At 39.2% G+C, this 20,578-nt stretch overlaps 1 protein-coding gene across 1 annotated transcript in view; it reads right to left on the bottom strand.

Annotated features, from left to right (window-relative positions):
- disc1 (DISC1 scaffold protein) overlaps positions 1-20,578 on the bottom strand; it is a 95,042-nt gene that overhangs the window by 20,684 nt on the left and 53,780 nt on the right. The window contains exons 9-12 of the mRNA XM_020510132.2: positions 17,953-18,141; positions 13,819-13,879; positions 10,899-11,157; positions 5-49 (exon numbers count right to left, since the gene is read on the bottom strand). Coding sequence (XP_020365721.2) covers positions 5-49; positions 10,899-11,157; positions 13,819-13,879; positions 17,953-18,141 — 554 coding nt within the window. The remainder of the gene's footprint in view (positions 1-4; positions 50-10,898; positions 11,158-13,818; positions 13,880-17,952; positions 18,142-20,578) is intronic.

Raw genomic sequence — 20,578 nt, 5'->3', positions numbered from 1 at the left:
TCACCTCTGACTGTGTATCCTTAACACTAAAAGAACAGTTAGTTGGCACCTATGAAATGAATAGAAAAGGTTGTTAATTATGCAAGAATTTTACATCAACTATAATCTAAAGAGCATACATCAGTTATAATAATGAATAAGAAACAAGGTATCAAATCAAAGTGAAAAATCATTTGCAAAGCAAAAATGTAAGTAGAAACTGCAACAGCGAATACCATGAAGATTTATCTACATGAAGTAACAAAATTATTAGTTGGTTGTGAAGGTTTCAGGCATGAATATAAAACTCGAGATTCTATGTATATGTCGGAATACTGATATCATTCAAAGCTAATTCGTCTGACTAACAACGACTTTTAAAAGGTATTCAGCGAACACAAATACTATATACTATCTTTTCTATAATAGGATAAGAAGATAATAAAACTTACTGAACACAGCACAATTAAGTACAAATAATATACAGTTGGGAAGGTGTTCCAATGCATTAGCACAAGTAGCATTTGTGCCACTGGCAAGAACATTATGGAGGACAATGAAGGATAGCCATGACCGATGGAGGGCATTTAAAGCTCGTGAAACACGAAATAAGAATTCATTTAAAAGGGCCACTCTCCGAAAAATAAGTTTAGTAAACCTTGCTTTATTTCTTGGACAGAATAAAATGACTTCAGTCCCATCTTTGTGACAATTATATTCAAAGTCATCATGATAAAAATTTAACATTTTTGAAAAATTAGTCATAGACTATAGCTGCTGCTGCCAGAACCAGCATTTATTGCCCATCATAACTACCCTCAAGAAGATGGCAATGAGCCGCTTTTTGAAGTGCTTCACTGCTTGACCCAGAGACAAGTAAGCAATGCTGATTTAGCTCCAGGTCAGAATGGTATGTGGTTTGAAGGGAAATGTGGTCTTCCCATGGATACTGACCTTGGCTTTCAGGTGATACAGGTCAATGGTTTGGCTGGTGCTGTTGAAGGAGCCTTGGTTAGTTGTTTGTGAAACTTGTGGATGTTATACATCTTTGTCACTCCATACAGATGGCAGAGGAAGTGAAAGTTGAATGGTGAATGGAGTGCCAATCAAGAGGGCTACTTTGATTTGGATGATGTCATGCTTCTTGTATGCTGTTGGAACTCCATTCATCCAGGCAAGTGAAGAGTCAGCCATACTCCTTAGTTATGCTTTACAGATAATGGACAGATAATGGGGAGACAGAAGGTAGTTATGCACAACTAAATTCCTAACCTCTGATCTGCTCTAGTAGCCATAGTGTTTATATGATCAGCAAGTTCAATTTCTGGTAATGGGTACCTTTCTCCTCTTCCCATATGAAAGAAGGGTGGTCTTTGTTGAAGACAGGAAAGGTAAACAGAAATTTGTAGTTTGCAATACTAAATCATGGCAAACTCATAGTGGACATTCATAGAGTCATAGAACCGTACAGCATGGAAACAGCGCTTGAGTCCAACCTGTCCATGCCAACCAGATATCCAAAATTAATCTAGTCCCATTTGCTAGCATTTGGCCTATATCCCTCTGAACCCTTCTTATTCATATACCCATCCAGATGTCTTTTAAATGGTGTAATTGTACCAGCCTCCACCACTTCCTCTGGCAGCTTATACCATGTATGCACCACCGTCTGAATGAAATTGCTGCCCAGTAGATCCCTTTTAAATCCCTCCCCGCTCACCTTAAACCTATGCCTTCTAGTTTTGTACTCCCCAACCCGGGGAAATGGCCTTGGCTATTCACCCTATCCATGCCCCTCGTGACTTTATAAATCTCTATAAGGCCACTCCTCAGCCTCCAAAGCTCCAGGGGAAATAGCCCCAGCCTCATCAGCCTCTCCCTTTAGCTCAAATCCTCCGGCCCTGGCAACATCCTTGTAAATCCTTTCAGAACTCTTGCAAGTTTCCTAACATCTTTCTTATAGCAGGGAGACAAAAATTGAATGCAGTATTCTAAAATGCCTAACCAATGTCCTGTACAGCTGCAACATGACCTCCCAATTCCTATATGTAACACACTGATCAATGAAGGCAAGCATACCAAACGCCTTCTTCACTATCCTGTCTACTTGTGACTCCACTTTCAAGGAACTCTGAAACTGCACTCCAAGGTCTCTTTGTTCAGAAACACTCCCCAGGACCTTACCATTCAGTGTACAAATCCTGCCCTGATTTGCCTTCCCAAAACGCAGCACCTCACATTTATCTAAATTAAACTCCATCTGCCACTCCTCCACCCATTGGCCCATCTCGTCAAGGTCCCGTTGAACTCTGAGGTAACCATCTTGCCAGTCCACTACACCACCTATTTGGGTGTCATCTGCAAACTTACTAACCATACCTTACTAACCACATCCAAATCTTTTATATAAATGACAAAAAACAGTGGACCCAGCATCGATCCTTGTGGTACACCATTGGTCACATGCCTCTAGTCTCAAAAGCAACCATCATCACCCTCTGTCTCCTACCTTCGAGCCAGTTCTGATTCCAAATGCCTAGTGGTCCCTGTGTCAAATATGATCTAACCTTGCTAACCAGTCTACCATGTGGAACTTTGTTAAATGCCTTACTGAAGTCCACATAGATCGCGTCCACTGCTCTGCCTGCTTCAATCCTTTTTGTTACTTCTTCAAAAACCTCAATCAAGTTAGTGAGACACAATTTCCCATGCACAAAGCCATGTTGACTGTCCCTGATCAGTTCCTTGCCTTTCCAAATACATGTAGTTTGTGTCCCTCAGGATCCCTTCCAACAATTTGCCCACCACTGACGTCAGCTCACTGGTCTATAGTTCCCTGGCTTTTCCTTACCACCTTTCTTAAATAGTGGCACCATGTCAGCCAACCTCCAGTCTTCTGGCACCTCACCTGTGGCTATCGATGATGCAAATATCTCAGCAAGGTGCCCAGCAATCACTTCCCTAACTTCCCACAGAGTTCTAGGGTAGATCTGATCAGGTACCGGGGATTTATCCACCTTTATGTATTTTAAGACGCCCAGCACCTCCTCCTCTGTAATATGGACATCTTTTATGATGTTGCTATTTATTTCCCTGCGTTCTCTATCTTCCATATCCTTCTCCACAATAAACACTGATGAAAAATACTCATTTAGTATCTCCCCCATCTCCTGCGGTTCTACACATTGACAGCCTCGCTGATTTTTAAGGGCCCTATTCTCTCCCTTGTTAATCTTTGGTCCTTAATTTCTTTGTAGATTCCGTTTGGATTCTCCTTAACCCCTATTTGCCAAAGCTATCTCATGTCCTTGTCTTGCCCTCCTGATTTCCCTCTTAAGTATACTCCTACTGCCTTTATATTCTTCTGGGGATTCACTTCATCCCTGCTGTCTATATCTGACATATTCTTCCTTCTTATACTTGACGAAAACCTCAACTTCTCTCATCATCCAGCCTTGCCTTTCACCCTAATAGAAACATACGGTCTCTGGACTCTCGTTATCTCATTTTCCAGCCATCACTTTACCTGTGAACATCTGCCCCCAATCAACTTTTGATCAACTTTAATACTGCCAAAATTAGCCTCCCTCCAATTTAGAACTTTTAGCTTTTAGATCAGGTCTATCCTTTTCCATCACTATTTTAAAACTAATAGAATTATGGTCGCTGGCCCCACTGACACCTCAGTCACCTGCCCTACCTTATTTCCCAAGAGTAGGTCAAGCTTTGCACCTTCTCTAGTAGGTAAATCCACATACTGGATCAGAAAATTTTCTCACTTAACAAATTCCTCTCCATACAAGCCCTTAACACTATGGCAGTCCTAGTCTATGTTTGGAAAGTTAAAATCTCCTGCCATAATCACCTGATTATTCTTACAGAGAACTGAGATCTCCTTACAAATTTGTTTCTCAATTTCCTGCTGACTGTTGGGAGGATCTATAGTACAACCCCAGTTAAGGGTGATCATCCCTTTCTTATTTCTCAGTTCTATCCAAATAACTTCACTAGACATATTCCCAGGAATATCCTGTGTAAGTACAGATGTAATGTTGTCCCTATTCAAAAACGTTGCTCCCCTCCTCTCTTGCCCCCTTCTATCCTTCCTACAGCATCGATACCCTGGAACATTAAGCTGCCAGTCCTGTCCATCCCTGAGATACATCTCTGTAATTGCTACAATATCCCAGTCCCATGTTCTCAATCATGCCCTGAATTCAACTGCCTTATCTGTAAGGCTGCTTGCACTGAAATAAATGCAATTTAACTTATCAGTCCTACCTCATTCTCAGCACTTTCCTACCTGCCCTGATTATTTGACTCTCTCCTTTTCCCAACTCACCAGTAAACACTGATTCTTAGATTATCAAAAAGCTGTACTCAGAAAATCAGACAATTAATAAATAACTGGTAAATAAATCCAGAATTATGGTTTAAGATCTTCTGAAACACCCCCAAATTTGTTACTTGATTAAATATACTTCATTTCAAAATCACCATGCATCTGTCTTGCAGGTTCTGAGACTCCCAACATGCTTGCTAAATACGTTAAAACTAGTACATTCTGTTTTCACTAAAGGGGTTTTGGACAGAAGCACAAAGTGAACGACAATGAATCTGCAACCCAGTTACTTCCGGTCTGATTTTCTTTATTTTACGGCGTTAAGTGAGACATATTTCACTACAAACACCAATTTTACTCACTGTATGGTTGGAAATTTTAAACACAACAATACACAGTAGTTGGTTTTTGAAAGACATGGCCTTTCATTTTACATTTACCAAAAAACTTTATAAGAAACAAAACTTGTACATATTTTCCAATGTTTTCTTACAAAAAAATTAAATTGTATAATTTGTATTAAAGCAACTATCAACCATACATTCCTTAAAGAGGTGATAGTATATTGGTATTGCCACTGGACTAGTAATCCTGAGACCCAGGTAATGTTCTGGAACCAAAATTTTAAATCTCACCACCTTGTCCTTATCTGGTCTGGTCAATATGTGACTCTCCCCCCACAGCAATGTGGTTGATTTTTACTTGTTCTCTGAAATGGCCTAGCAAGCCTCTCAGTTGTATCAGACCACTAAAAAAAATCTCAAAGGAAGAAATCAGACAGAGCACCTGGCACTGATCCAGGCAACAGAAACAGCAAACATGGCCCTGTTGACTCTGCACTCGCTTCTTCACTATCATCTTGGTGCAAGGGCAAAAATTGGGACAGCTGTCTCATGGACTGACACTGTAAGGCATGATTCTGTGACTATGACTATGTCCCAGATACATTCACAATGAGAGTGGCAAGGGCTCAGAACGTATTTTGATTGAGGGTCTTCAAAGTCCATCACTGAGAGCAGCTTGCCAGCACCACTACTGACTGAGCTGGTTTGGTCCTAAAGGACATAGTTTCAGAAGTAGATTTGTGGCAGGTGGAGAAGGAAACAATGAAAGGGAAAATAATACTTGAACAGATCTAGTAACTTAGGACTGGACATCCATGAGCACACTACGGGCAATCATCAGCAACACGGCTGTACTCCAACACAAACTGCAACTTCATGCCCCAGTATATCCACCACCCTACCATTACAAACAAACCAAGGAATCAATCCTAGTTCAATGAAGAGTGCAGGACTGCATACCAGGAGCAGCATCAGAGATACCTAAAAATTAAAGTGCTGGAGAAACTCAGCAGGTTTGGAAGCATATATGGAGAGAGAAACAGAGCTAAAGCTTCTTCAGGACAGAAAGTTCCAAACATTTTTGTCCCCTGACATTCAATGACATTACTGTTGCTGACTCCCCTACTATCAACCCCTTGATGGTTACCTTTGACCAGAAACCGAGCTGGACTAGCCATATAAATATGTTGGCTACAAGAGCAGGTCAGAGGCAATAGATCCTGCAGCAAGTAATGCGCCTCCTAATCCTGAAAGCTTGTTCGCAGTCTGTAAGAAACAAGTCAGCAGGGCGCTGGAATACTCACCACTTGGTAAGCGCAGCTCCAACAACATTCATGAAGCTTGGCAGAATGCAGGACAGTGCAGCCTGCCTGAATGACACTACATCCACAAACTAATCTCCCTCAACCACCGTTGCACAATAGCACCATCTACTAGTCATTCTGCAGAACTTCAACAAGGTTCATTACAGAACACCTTCCTAACCCACAACCATGACAATCTAGAAGGACAAGGGAGTGGACAGATGGGAACACCAACACCTACAAGTTCCTCTCCAAGCCACTCACTATCCTGACTTGGAAAGATATTGCTGTCCCTTCACAGTTCCCGGTTTGAAATCTTGGAACTTCCTCCCTAACAGATTGTGAACGCAATTGCACCAAATGGGCTGCAGTGGTTTAAGACAGCTCAACATCACCTGCTCAAGGACAATTAGGGATGGGAAATTGATGCTATCCCAGCAAGCGAGGCCCATACCTTTCAATGAATTAAAGAAATGTAATTATTTTATACAACACAATTCTTATGACAGCTTTAACAAGTTAATACTGTGGTTTGTAGCTTATTTATATCATTTCTAATATATTTTCAGCCCTATAACGTCATAGCTCAGAACATAAGAACACTAGAGCTAGAAGTAGGAGTAGGTAATTAAACCTCCCCCAAGCCTGCTCCACCATTTAATACGATCACGGCTGATCTCATCTCAGCCTCAACTCCACTTTCCTGCCCACTTCCTACAATCTTTTAACCCACTATTAATTAAAAATCTATTTTTCTCCCCCCTAAATTTATTCAGTGTCCCTGCATTCACCGCATTCTGGTGTAGTAAATTCCACAGATTCATAACGCTTTTAGAGGAGTAATTCCCCTATGACTTAGCCTAAAACTATGACTTCTCATTCTATGTTGCCAAAAGAGGAAACATCTGCTCCACACTTATTTTGTCAATCCATTTTAAGATCTTAGATCTCCTCTCATCCTTCTAAACTCTAGTGAGTATAGGCCTAAACTGCTCAATCTCACTTCAAAACATGGCTTTCAAGCCTTCTGGAATTAATCTACTGAATCTTCTCTGAACTTCCTCCAATGCAATTACATCCTTTCTCCAGTTAGGGGACCAAACTGTACTCAGTACTTCAGATGTGGACTCACCAATGCCTTGTCGAGTTGCAACAACAATCCCCTGCTTTCATACTCCGTTTCTTTAGCAAAAAATTCCAAAATCCCATTTGGCCTATCACCTGCTGTATCTGCATACTAGCTTTCTACAACTCATGCAAAAGAACACCCAGGTTCCTCTGCACTGAAGCACTTTGAAGTTTCTCTCCATTTAGATAATAAGTTCCCTTTTATTCTTCAAACTAAAATGAATAACTTCACAATTATGCACGTTAAACTCCACCGGCCAAATTTTGGCCCATTCACTTAACGTAACCAAATGTATTTGAAATTTTCTTATTTTTTTCACTGTAATTCACATGCCCACCTACTTTAGTGCCATCCTCAAATTCGGCCATAGCACATTTTCAGAACCCTATGGCACCCCACCAATTCAGCTCACCAACCAGAAAAAGATCCATTTAGCCTGACTCTCTGCTTTCTGTTGGCTAGCTAATCCTCTATCCAAGCTAATATATTACCCCTAATGCCATGTGATCTTATCTTGTTTGTTAACCCTTTGTGCAGCACCTTATCAAATGCCTTCTGAAAGTCCAGAAATACTCCACCTACAGGACTCCATTATCTATTTTGCTTGTTACATTTTCAAAGAACTTTAGCAAATTAGTCAAACATAATTTATCCTTCATAAAATCACGCTGATTCTGATGGATTGCGTTTTGACTTTCCAAATGTCCCGTTACCACCTCCATAATAATGGATTCGAACAATTTCCCTACAACAAATGTTAACTTAACTGGTCTGAAGTTTCCTACTTTGTGTCTCTCTCCCTTTTTGAATAAGAGTGTTACATTAGCATTGTTTCATCCGCTGGAGCTTTTTCAGAATCCAGGGACTTTTTGAATATCGGAATACATTTGGTTTGTATTATGAGGAAAGATTGAGCAATTTAGGCCTATACTTACGAGAGTTTAGAAGGTTGAGTGGAGAGCTAATTGAAGTATATAATAAATAGCTAACAAAAAAACAGATTGAACTACTAAATTATATGAAAGTTATTTAGACTGGAAATTCAAAAATTTGTTTTTTCAATAAAAGGGTACCTGTACTTTGTAACAGTTATTAGAACACACTGCAGTTATAATTTAAATTATATTTACATAGCAACATGCAAAAATGTGTTGGCATGCATTATGTATGTTGTATCCTATGAAATGTAACTCTATGATCTTGGTTCTGCGGAAGGGTCACCTGACCTGAAACGTTAACTCTGTTTTCTCCTCCACAGATGCTGCCAGACCTGCTGAGCTTTTCCAGCAACTTTGTTTTCGTTCGTCCATGATCTTGGGTTTTTTGCAGGAATCACATCAAAAGCAAGCCTTGCTTCAAGAATCAAGGCTATGCCATCTCATACTCTGTTTCCTTCAAACATGGTTTCTCCAATGGAAGTGACTTAATTTGATTTATTACTGTCACATGTACCTAGGTACAGTGAAAAGTTCTGTTTTGCGTTCAGAACAGGCAGATCATACCATACAACATGCAGTAGGGTAACAGAACAGAGCAAAGAATACAATGTTATGGCTGCAGAGAAGGTGTGGGAAAAGCAAGATCAACATTAAATTTAAAATTTGAGAGGACCATTCAGAAGCCTGATAACAGCAGGGAAGAAGCTGTTCTTGAATCTGTTGGTACATTTAAGCTTTTATATCTTCTGCCTGATGGAAGCGGTTGGAAGAGATTATAACCAGGGTGGGAGGGGTCTTTGATTATGTTGCAGAATCACAGACATTTTCCTAACAATGTATAAAGTAACAAAAACATATTTTCATACATGAGGAATATTACCGCAATGACTATTTCAAAGCTTGACATAGCACCAAACTGAGTACTAGAGAAATACTAGGTGGCAGTAGCATACCTTTTGCTGTTTCTCACCTTCACTGACTTGGAATCTAGTAGGTTACTGGGAAGGTCAGCCTTTCCTTCATAGGGATAGAAAGGGAGCACTGCACAGCATGCAGGGCACAGAAAGAGGTCAGGAAATTAAAAAGTAAGCTTCAGGTATTTATCACAAACCACTAAATATATTGGAAAGAAAATCAAAATTAGGTTCAGTTACAAAGTTGCTGATCTCCATGCAGAATGTAAATTTAAATTTAACATGGAATGACATGTAATATCAGGAAAGCTATTAGTAAAGTCAGTAGAAGGAAGAGGAACAACTGTTGTCAAACAAAGCACACAACCAATCTTAGCGTAACAACAGCAATGACAAGTTCTGGTTTACATACTCCAGAAGCGCCCAGTAATGTTTAGTGTTGCTAGCTTAGCAGTTTGAAAACATACTACAAGGATAGCAATTTGATTTCCACTAATGTTCCTTACAAGAATTACAATTTAATGTGACTTTGTCTTGAGTATACTGAAATCATGTTCAAATACTCCACATGGTTCAATGAAAAGTTGAGAGGATACAACAATAGCCAATCATCATGAGAAGTGACGTTTCAGATGTAGGGTGTAGAACATCGTCAGTTGTTACCATGTATAGCCAATTATAAAACAGGCGTAACGTTTTTATTATGAATATTTAGACTAATTAAAGAACTTGTCATAACATGAGTGAGTAGCAGAGCAAGATAAGCTTTTTTTGTTCTATTTTAACCTTCTTCATATTTTCCTAAATTGCTGCTTCCCAAAACATACCTATGAATAATACCTGATTGTATATTCTTGCTACATCTATATTGGAATTTTCCATTTAAACCCTATTAAATTCATGACATAATTTTCCTCCGAGTTGAAGATTACCAATTACCAAATTGCAAGAGGTTGTGACGCAGTGGTAATTTCACTAGACTAGTAATCCAGAATTCAAGGCAAATATTCTCAGGACATGGGCATGATTCGCAGATGGTATAATGTGAATTAAAGTAAAATCTGGAATTTTTTAAAAAATGTCAGTCTAATGGCAACCTTGTAATCACTGTTGGTTGTCATAAAAACTTTCTGGTTCATGAATGTCCTTGAGGGGAAGAAATAAATGCTGTCCTAGCCAGTGATATGAGCACGTCATGAAAGAATAAAGAAACAAATGATTGACTACATATCCCCGAGATTTTGCTTTTGTTTTTGGTTTGAGCAATTTAATTTTCAGATGTTTTTCGTTGCCTCAGGTGTGGATTTTCAATCTTTAATTACTGCACATTTTGCATTTACCTTTCCAACCATATGTTGTAATTCTCATATCTTTTTGTCACCTTGTGTTGTTGATTCTGTCTGTTTATACATAGTATGGGTGCCTTTAATTCAACTGCAGAAAATCAGAACATTTTGTTCAGTGTTATTTAGTACAAAGTCAAACTGATAAGCTCAGTTAAATGTCTTGGTTCATTTTGCAACCAGTCAGTCCTCTTCCTTTATGGATTCTTCACGACTGTGTCTTCCTATTTTTGACATGAAAACTGTTCAACATTTAAATATATTTCTTAATAGAAAACTTACTGAAATAGTAAAATTATACTTACAAAAGGAAGTTTAATGCAAGTTATAATTGAGATAACTGCAACAAAAGTTTGGTTAAAACAAGCAGCAAATGTACCAATACAGTACTTACATAGAAAGTTAGTCTGACAAGTTTGTCACCACAAATATCTTAAATTGGCTTTCTCTTTCTAATTAATTAATAATAAATTAATTGATGTGGTTGAAAATGGAAATCTCACGAACAGATTTTCTTTTAGCTATTCTGGAACCTAATAATGGTTATGAATGCAGTGAGTGCCAGTGTTAAAAAACTACATCTGAAACAGAATTATAATTGTTACCTTGGACAAATCAGTTTCTTTTTGGTCAGGAACAGAACATTGTTTCACACACCAATCTTGTTTACTTAGAAAGGCAGTGTCCTTTGTGTCTTTAACTTCTATGCATGCGTCTTCAATTGCACTGCTGTCTTCATTTCCTTGAAATTCTTCCCTTTCAGGGCCACAGGAACTTGCCTCTTGCAGCTGTAGACTTTTGACAAAGAGTTGACAGGCGTCTAAGTCTGCTTCCCACACTTTTGCAAGCACCTGATTTCCACAACTAAAACAAAAGCCAATAAAAGTTAGGCATGCCCTCAAAAAGCTGACAGTTACATAATAAATAACCTTTCTGAAGTTCAGAGTGAAAAGCTCTAGATTATTATTTCCAGTATATTATTATATAATTAATCACATAAATACAATTTTAGTCTTGATACTCTACTAGCATACTGTGATGAACTTTGGCTCAATTTTACCTTGTTTTAATTATTATGTGTGACTTGTGTCACCGACGTTGGCTCTGTGGTGGGGTGACTTATAGAACTTTACATTGTATTTTTCATGTAAAAGTACACCTGATAATAAATTTATATTCTATTCTATTCTACTATCAATCCACTTTAGATATTGCATCAAAAATTGAAGGAGGCAGAATAACTGGAGCAGGAAATGCTTACACATGGACATCAGGTTATAACGAGTGTTTTATGAAAATAAGGTTTGCAATCATCTAGTATCTATTAAGTATGTCAGAAATGAGTCATTATACCCCAAGAAGTGGATTTCTGCGTCAGCAAAGAAGCCAGTCATTTTCTATACAGCAATAACATTCAAACAGCAATTAGCTGAGAGGCAATTTTGATGTGAAAGTAAAGATTAACTTTTTCAATATTGTCTTCAAATATTTTAGTTCATTTTAAACATTCATAACATGTCATTACTTAATTTGCGAATACTCACCACAAAAAACCTTTTAGAACTATGATGGAATTTTACTTGCATTACATAAGTGAAATTTACTTACATTAGGAAATATTTTCAAAATCAAATTAATACAAAATATTTCTAAGTTTATGGTTGTTATGGTAAGAATTGGGAGGTTCCAAGCTTGTCTTTTTCTATTATAATGAAATACCTTAGAATTTCAAATACATGTTCTCCTAGTCATAATTAGTTTGTTTAAATTAGACAATCTAATTCTTTTCCATTAAATCGTGGATATCAAGAACCAAGAATACACTTTAAGCAACAATTCAGTATGATTTGTGTTCCTAAGGACAGGAACACAAAAATAGAAGTAGGCTATTTAGCTCCTCAAACTTACTTCATTATTTAATGAGACCATGGCAATCTGTGACTTGATTCCAAATATCTGCCTTTGCCCTATACCCCTTAATAACATTTCTCAGAAATAAAAGTAATAAAAGACTTTTTGAAGAATTTTCCAAACTTCTCTCAAAGTTTACATGCAGAAGCGTTTCCCAACTTCACTCCTGAAAGTTCTGGCTCTAATTTTAAAATCCCTACAGTGCAGAAAGAGGCCATTCAGCCCAACAAGTCTGCACTGACCTCCAAAGAGCATTCCACCCAGATTCACCGCTCCATCTTATCCTCGTAACCCGACATGGCATACTTAACCATGGCTAACCAAGCCAACCTGCACTTTCTTGGACACCATGGGGCCGTGTTTTTTTTTTAGCATAGCCGATTCACCTAACCAGCACATCTTTGAAGTGTGGAAGGAAACCAGAGCACCCGGAGCACCACACAGACAGGGGGAGAATGTGCAAGCTCCATACAGACAGTTGCCCAAGGCTGGAATCGAACCCGGGTCCCTAGCACTGTGAAGCAGTAGTGCTAATCAGTGTGCCACCATGTTAAAGAAACTGTATAATTTGAAGTGATGGTTTATTATATACACATTTCATTTAGTTAGTGAAATATTTAGTATTTCCTTTTATTCAAGGAATATGACATTGTAATCCAATGTTAGTGTTTTCATATATTGTATTGTCACATCAAAGGTTAGATGCAGATTGAAGGCAGACAGCCAACAATGCTAAATATAGCTTCTTAAATGTTCATAGGTTAGAGGAAAAAAACACATTTCAACTCATTTTCACATGGATAAAGAAGGCACAAACAGTACAATTATAAGTTATATTTAAATGTGCAAAGCCAAATGTTTCGTAAAACTAAATATACATGAAAATATCATAACAAATGGTAGCGACTTTATTTAGTAAGTATACATGAAAGCTTTGACAGCTATCGTGTCAGTTCTCAAAAGTACTTTATAAAGTGAAAGAAGGACATTTCGTACTGCATTTTCCCTCTCCTTGGGCAGAAATGTATCTGCAGCTTACAACATAGAAGTTTCCTTCATCAGAGGAGAGACTTTGTGTCCTTAAAAACAAGACTTCACCTTAAAGTTTTGCAAGTGTGGCTGGTAAGGTACAGTCATGTCTTGCCTTGTTGCAAACAGCTAAAGGGATGTGTTGTTTGATACGATCTATCAATCTTTGAAACGTACGGCCTACATCCGCCACACTGGCATTGAAATTCATATATCATATTACTCATGTGTGATAAATGGAGCATCTTTTCAGCTTGACAGCAGCATCCTGTTACTGGCAAACACCATACATGTTGCAATTGCATAGCAGGACTGTGAGAGTTAGCTTCACCTGTTGCTCAAACTTTTCAGATGCCTCACCTTCCACAGTAATCTGAAGTATTGGGCAATTTTCAGAACCAAGAGTGACTTCCTTAGGGCCTTTCATGAGTTTGCGTAAGAAATAACAAGAAATGATGTGATCAGGGTAACCATTTTTTCACCAATACTAAAGTTCTGTACTACCAAATGACTATTGATAAAAATATGTATAAATCAAAATGTCAAATTCTATAGATTGCTATCAATATCCAAAGAAAGCCTTACTTATAAAGCTTGTCTTCTAGGGCTTTCATATATTTAATAATATTTTCCTTCAGGTTCTTCTCTGTGAATGAAAACAAAATAAGAATGACAGATATGACATAGTTGTTTTGGCGACCATAATAACATAGAACATTTGCATGTATTGACATTCTGTACCTTTCAATCTTCAAAATAATTATGAATAAATATCAAGTTAAAAGTTATTCCAAGCTTGACAATATAATCTGATTCACAACCATCAACAGAAATGAACATATTGCGTATTTTGTAACTGCATACAATTAAACGGGTAGAAATTGCAGTGGGATAACAAGGTGTAGAGCTGGATGAACACAGCAGGCCAAGCAGCATCAGAGGAGCAGGAAAGCTGACGTTTCGGGCCCAGGCCCTTCTTCAGAAATGGGGAAGGGGAAGGGGATTCTGAAATAAATAGGGAGAGAGGGGGAGGCAGATAGAAGATGGATAAAGGAGAGGATAGGTGGAGAGGTGACAGACAGGTCAAAGAGGCGGGGTGGAGCCAGTAAAGGTGAGTGTAGGTGGGGAGTTGGGGAGTTAGGGAGGGGATAGGTCAGTCCAGGGAGGACGGACAGGTCAAGGGGGCGGGATGACGTTAGTAGGTAGGAGATGGGGGTGGGGCTTGAGGTGGGAGGAGGGGATAGGTGGGAGGAAGGACAGGTTAGGGAGGTAGAGACATGCTTGGCTGGTTTTGGGATGCAGTTAGGGGAGATTTTGAAGCTTGTGAAGTCCACATTGATACCACTGGGCTGCAGGGTTCCCAAGTGAAATATCAGATGCTGTTCCTGCAACCTTCGGGTGGCATCGTTGTGGCACTGCAGGAGGCCCAGGATGGACATGTTGTTCAAGGAGTGGAAGGGGGAGTTGAAATGGCTCGTGACTGGGAGGTGCAGCTGTTTGTTGCAAACCTATCCTAGGTGTTCCACAAAGCCGTCCCCAAGCCTCCGCTTGGTTTCCCCGATGTAGAGGAGGCCACCTCTGGAACAGCGGAAACAGTATACCACATTAGCAGATGTGCAGGTGAACATCTGCTTGATGTGGAAGGTCTTCTTGGGGCCCGGGATGGGGGTGAGGTGGGAGGTGTAGGGACAGGTGTAGCACTTCCTGCGGTTGCAGGGAAAAGTGCCGGGTGTGGTGGGGCTGGAGGGGAATGTGGAGCGGACAAGGGAGTCACGGAGAGAGTGGTCCCTCCGGAAAGCAGATAAGGGTGGGGAGAGAAAAATGTATTTGGTGGTGAGGTCGGATTGTGATGTCGATAATCCTGTTGGTACTTTCCAAGTGTCCTGTTATCACATTCTTTATATTAGATGCCAACATTTTCCCTTACTGAACTTTCCTCTTTCTTCCTTTTAAATTATTCCTATTTCAGTTACATTAAAATATTTGAAGTTCCTGTTATGGTTTGTGCAACTTTCTGTATTTTTTCTACAAATATCTCTTCCATATGTTTACCCCTTGTTATCACAGTAAAAGGAGTGCATTTAGAACAGTGACTTTCATGATATCCCCAAGTCATACAGTCTATGAAAAACCTGCAAAATTGAATCAGAACATAGAACAGTACAGCACAGTACAGGCACTTCGGCCCAAGATGTGAATCACTATCACAATATGCAACTTGCACACAGTAAGACTCCATGTCTTCTTCTGAGACACTCCATTGGGATTGAGGATGACTTTCTTCATCTCTAGTGTTGCGGTTACTGAGGCAGCAAAACCGTTCAATACTGGATCCATAAACCCTGCCATAGGTGAGGTAGGTAACAGTTGCTAAAGCAGGTAGGTGGGTTTCTTGGGTTTTTGCATACTCCTTCTGCTACTTGCATTTGGCCTCCAACTGGGCCTGTTGGAAATGCTTAAAATGGTTGACTTTTTCGCAGATGCAGTTTCAAATTTAGCATGCTTGGGTTAAAGATTCCCACGAGTCAGTGGGGATATTGCATTTTGTCAAGGTGGTTTTGAGGGTATCCTTGAAGCATTTCCCTGCCCTCCTGGTCATGATGAAACTTGAAATAGTTTAATTACTTTCCTTCCCACCACTCCAGTGTCTTGCTGGCATGTAATAAAAACAGCAAGTGCTGGAAAAGCTCGGGAGGTCTACTGGCATCTCTGGAGTGAGAAACAGAGATAATATGACTCTTCTTCGGAACTGGGATGGCACAGTGGCTCAGTGGTTAGCACTGCTGCATCAAAGTGCCAGGTACCCAGGTTCAGTTTGTGCAGTTTGTGTGCAGTTTGCACATTCTCCCCGCATCTATGTGGGTTTCTACCGGGTGCTCTGGTTTCCTCCCACAGTCCAAAGATGTGCGGGTTAGGTGTATTGGCCACGCTAAATTGCCCATAGTGCCTAGGAGTGTATAAGTTGGGTAGATTAGCCATGGGACATGTAGGGTTACAGGAAAAGGGTACTGCGATGGGCCTGGGTGCGATGTTCTTCAGAGGTGCGGTATGGTATTGTTGGGCCAAATGGTGTGTTTCCACACTGCAGGAATTCTCTGATTCTGTGAACTGGACTCAGAATATTATGAGTGCGTTTGCCACAGGGAAGACATCAGGAGAGCCACTAATTTGTGGTATCTATCAAGTCAAATTCATGTTTATTAAATGGTTTTTCTGGCATTTCTATTGATGCTTCAGTGGCTGAATTCTATAAACACTCTGATAACTGCAGAAGATTGAACTTCTCCTTCACTGTGTCAGTTCTGAAGCCACTTGTACACTAATTTGGAGAATAATTACTCTCATTGCTTTCTAACATTTCTGCGTTATTGTTTTTTCACTGTCTTTCTGCTACCCCTAACCCTACATTTCCTTTTCACCATAATTCTTCTGCTTACTGTTCTCTGTCCTCTTCTCACAAAGATACTCTGGTCCCTAAGATGTAGAAGCAGATTAAGGCTGCACCATTTGATCATGGCTGCTATGTTTCTCAAACCCACTCTCTGCCTTGTCCCCGTAACTCTTGTTCCCCTTACCAATCAGAATCTATCTTTGACTTAAATACACTTAATGACTTGGCCTCCACAGCCTTCTGCGCAATGAGTTCCACAGATTTACCACCTGCTGTCTGAAGAAATTCCTGTCATTTCAGTTCTAAAGGGTTGTCGCTTCATTCTAGCGGAAACATTCTGTCAATGTCGACTCTATTCAGGTCTCTCAATATTCTACAAGTTTCAATCTGATCCCCCTCATTGTCTAAACTCCATCGAGTACAGACTTAGAATCCTCAACCGCTCCTCATATGACATGCCTTTCATTCCAGGGATCATTTCTGCAAACCTCCTCTGGACCCCCTCGAAGGCCAGCATATCCATCATCCTTTATTGGTTGCAAAATAGGTGACTGGCAACTTAAAACTTGATAGGAATTCTGTACATCTATTGACCTGAATCAACTGTTAGCAGGCCTTTACATAGTTGCCCAGCACTCGTTCCCAAAACAGAAAGCAAGCTTTTTAGTTAGGAAAATCAGAATCCTACTACACCTGTTGTGGGATCTTAATTATCACTTTCAGAAAGGGGGAGAACCTGCCCAAATGTGATCTTTAAAGGGAAGTTGAAGGTCCCTTACACTTAATGAGATCCAAAACAGGAAGCAATTTGAAGCTTTCAAATTCCAGGTTGAGTAATGGAAGCAATGGGATTTAATTTGATGTCTTAGTAAGTGCTTACATCTATTACATTAGGGTGGCCCATTCAGTCAATGGCTGTATATGAGAACCTTTACCTTCGAGAGCACAGTCAGTTTTACTTGTGTCTCATATAACCAATACAGGAAAAAAGTCAGAGGTCAAGAAATAAATGGCAAAGTTTAATCCCTTGATTGATTTAAAGAATGAAAATTCCGTCAAAAATGTGCAGGCCAATTTCAAAGAAGTCTTCTGTACCGCAAGTGTACTTGGTCTATTAAGTTGTTGACTGTCTTGTATTCTGCTATGAATACAGATAGTATAAATTATCATGTAAAATTAAATCATTCCCTTGGGTTATATTTACCCAACGTTAATAAGTGACTTGTTATAATATATTGTATGCCCACTTTGCTATATGTTGCAATCACAAGAGTTTGAAAATTAGATAGCCGTATTAACACACCCGTCAACAAAAAACTAGAACTCACCAAATAAATTTTCTCTTTGTTCCAGTTGAGCCCTCAGGCTATTATACTCTTCCCTGATGGTTTCAAATTGTTGAGCCTTCTTAATACTAAAATCTTGCAGGTCACTGATAAGTTCTTCAAGTCCAATTTTCTTGGAAGTCAAAGATTTGATCTCTTCAGCAAGGGCCTTCGCAGTGGAGAATTCATGCCCTGCAGAAACATCAACTTATTTTTTAATTGCAATATTAATTTAGTTGAATTTCCTAAGGATAATTAGCATACAAAATTTGACATTAAGCTTCATAAAGTATTATTAGGGCTAAAAGCATGGTCAAAGAAGTAGTTTAAGAAGTGAGGTCGGGTAGAAGAAATGCTGAGGGACACATGTTTACAGAGCAAAACTGACCAAAGGTTTGATAAGAAGTAGATTTGATGGGATACGTTAAAAAAAAAACACGTCGAGACAAACAGGTTTAGGAAAGAAATTCAAGAGCTCAGGGCCAAAGACACAGTCACCAACAGTGGAATGAATACAATCAGAGACGCTTAAGAGATCAGAATTCGATGAATATCTATACCTTAGAATGTAATAGAGCTGGAAAGATAACAGACATATGGAGGGTGAGGCAATGGTGGAATTAAAGTCAAGCATGAGAAGTTTAAAATCATGGCACTACTTAACCAGGAATCAATGTCAATCACTGAGGTGATGGGTGAGCAGGTTGGTCTGTGTGACCTAAAAAATGCACAGGGTAAATCTAGAGGTGACAGGTGTGCATGACTATTTCAGTAGCAATGAACTGCACTGGGGTACAGATAATGTTATGAAAATGGGAAGAATATGTCTTAGTAATGATATAGGTAACAGGAACATGGGAAAATAGGAACAGATGTAGGCCATTCAGCCCACCAACCCGGTTCCATCATTCAATTAGATCACGACTGATAATCTACCTCAATGCCATTTTCCTGCATTATCCCCATATTCCTTGATGTCATTAGTCTCCAGAAATTTATTGATTTCTGTTATGAATCCACTAATTGATCGATTCCATAGCTCTCTAGGGTAAAGAATTCCAAAAATTCACCACACTCCAAGAGAAGAATTTCCTCCTTATCTCAGTCTTAAATGGCCTATCCAAGATCCTGAGATTATAGGAAGCTAGGTGAAGGAGATAACCCTAGTTCGGTAGATCAGGATGTTAAATCCATTAAGATGAAGAAGAGGAATAGTAGAGAGAAGAAGTCATCAGTCAGCCCCTGACAATAATCACAGAGTGAGACAAGTATACACGAATAAATACCGGTTGCTGGTGATCAAAAAATAGAATTAATCAGGGTGATTTTAGACTACATATAAACTGTAAAAATCAGATTGACAATAGATTTGAGACAGTTTCTTAGAGTGGCATGTTCTGGAACTGACCAAAAAGAGCAGGCTTTGGTTTTGTGTAATGTGACAGAATTAATTAATGCCCTCAGAGTAATGACACCCTTATTTTAGCAACCACAACATGACTGAATTTTACATCATAAGATTATATGACATAGGTGCAGAAGTAGGCCATCTGCTCTTCAAATGTGCTTCCACATTCAATGAGATTTGCATAACTAATCTGATAACTCTCTACTCCACTTTCTTGCCTTTTCCCATACCTTAAATCCCTTAAAGATTAACCAATCTGTCCATCCCAGTCTTGAATATATTTAGTGACCCAGCCTCAACAACCCTATGTGGTAAAGAATTCCACAGATTCACAGCCCTCACAGAAGAAATTCCTCATCTGTTTTAAATGTACATCCCTTACTCCAAGATTATTTTCTCCGGGCCTAGAATCGTCCACACCTACTTTGTCAAGTTCTCTAAATCTTCCAATTTGAAAGGGGGAAGGTTGGGGTTAACACAAGCATTTTAAACCTATATAATGGCAACCATGTCGGGTGGCAGCTGTGTTATCTGAAGTGAACCAGTATACTAGGCTAGTTGATAGAGACGAAGCTAGCTGATAGACCAATAAAGACGCAGTGACATACAGATAGTTCAGAATATTCAAAATAAGTATATTCATACTATAAAGAATAATCCTAAAGGGACAACCTACTATCTATCGTTAACTAAAGAATTTAGGGACAGCATCAGATTTAGGGGAAAAGCATATATCTTTGCAAAGATGAGTGATAGGTCAAATGATTGGTCAGAATGTTAAAAAAGAGAATGCTAAAATCTTCTTCAGGGAAGAAATTAGATTCTGAGAGGAAGCTTGCTAGGAACATAAAGACAGGCAGAACAATTTATACAGGTATTTAAAATGGAAAAGAGTAAGCAAAGTGAGATTTGGTTCTCAAGTGAGTGAGAATGGACAGTTAATAGTAGATATTAAGGAACTAGCAGATGAAATGAACAAATATTTTGTTTCTGTCTTCACTATAAAGGAAAGAAAAAATCCCATTAGTAGCAGATCAGCAGATAGAAAGGAGATAGAGAACTTAGTGAAATTACGTTAATGAGGGAAGCAATGCCAAGCAAACTGATGGAGCTACGGGTAGACAAGTCTTTGGGACAGGTTGGACTTTATCTTAGAATATTAAAACAGGTGGCTAATAAGCTTGCAGATGAGCTGGCAGGAAGAATAAAAAAGTAGAGTAT

Source organism: Rhincodon typus, chromosome 5 (assembly GCF_021869965.1).
Source record: "Rhincodon typus isolate 14 chromosome 5, sRhiTyp1.1, whole genome shotgun sequence".
In the NCBI taxonomy this organism is placed as follows: Eukaryota; Metazoa; Chordata; class Chondrichthyes; order Orectolobiformes; family Rhincodontidae; genus Rhincodon; species Rhincodon typus.
This window is presented reverse-complemented; position numbering and strand designations above follow the sequence as displayed.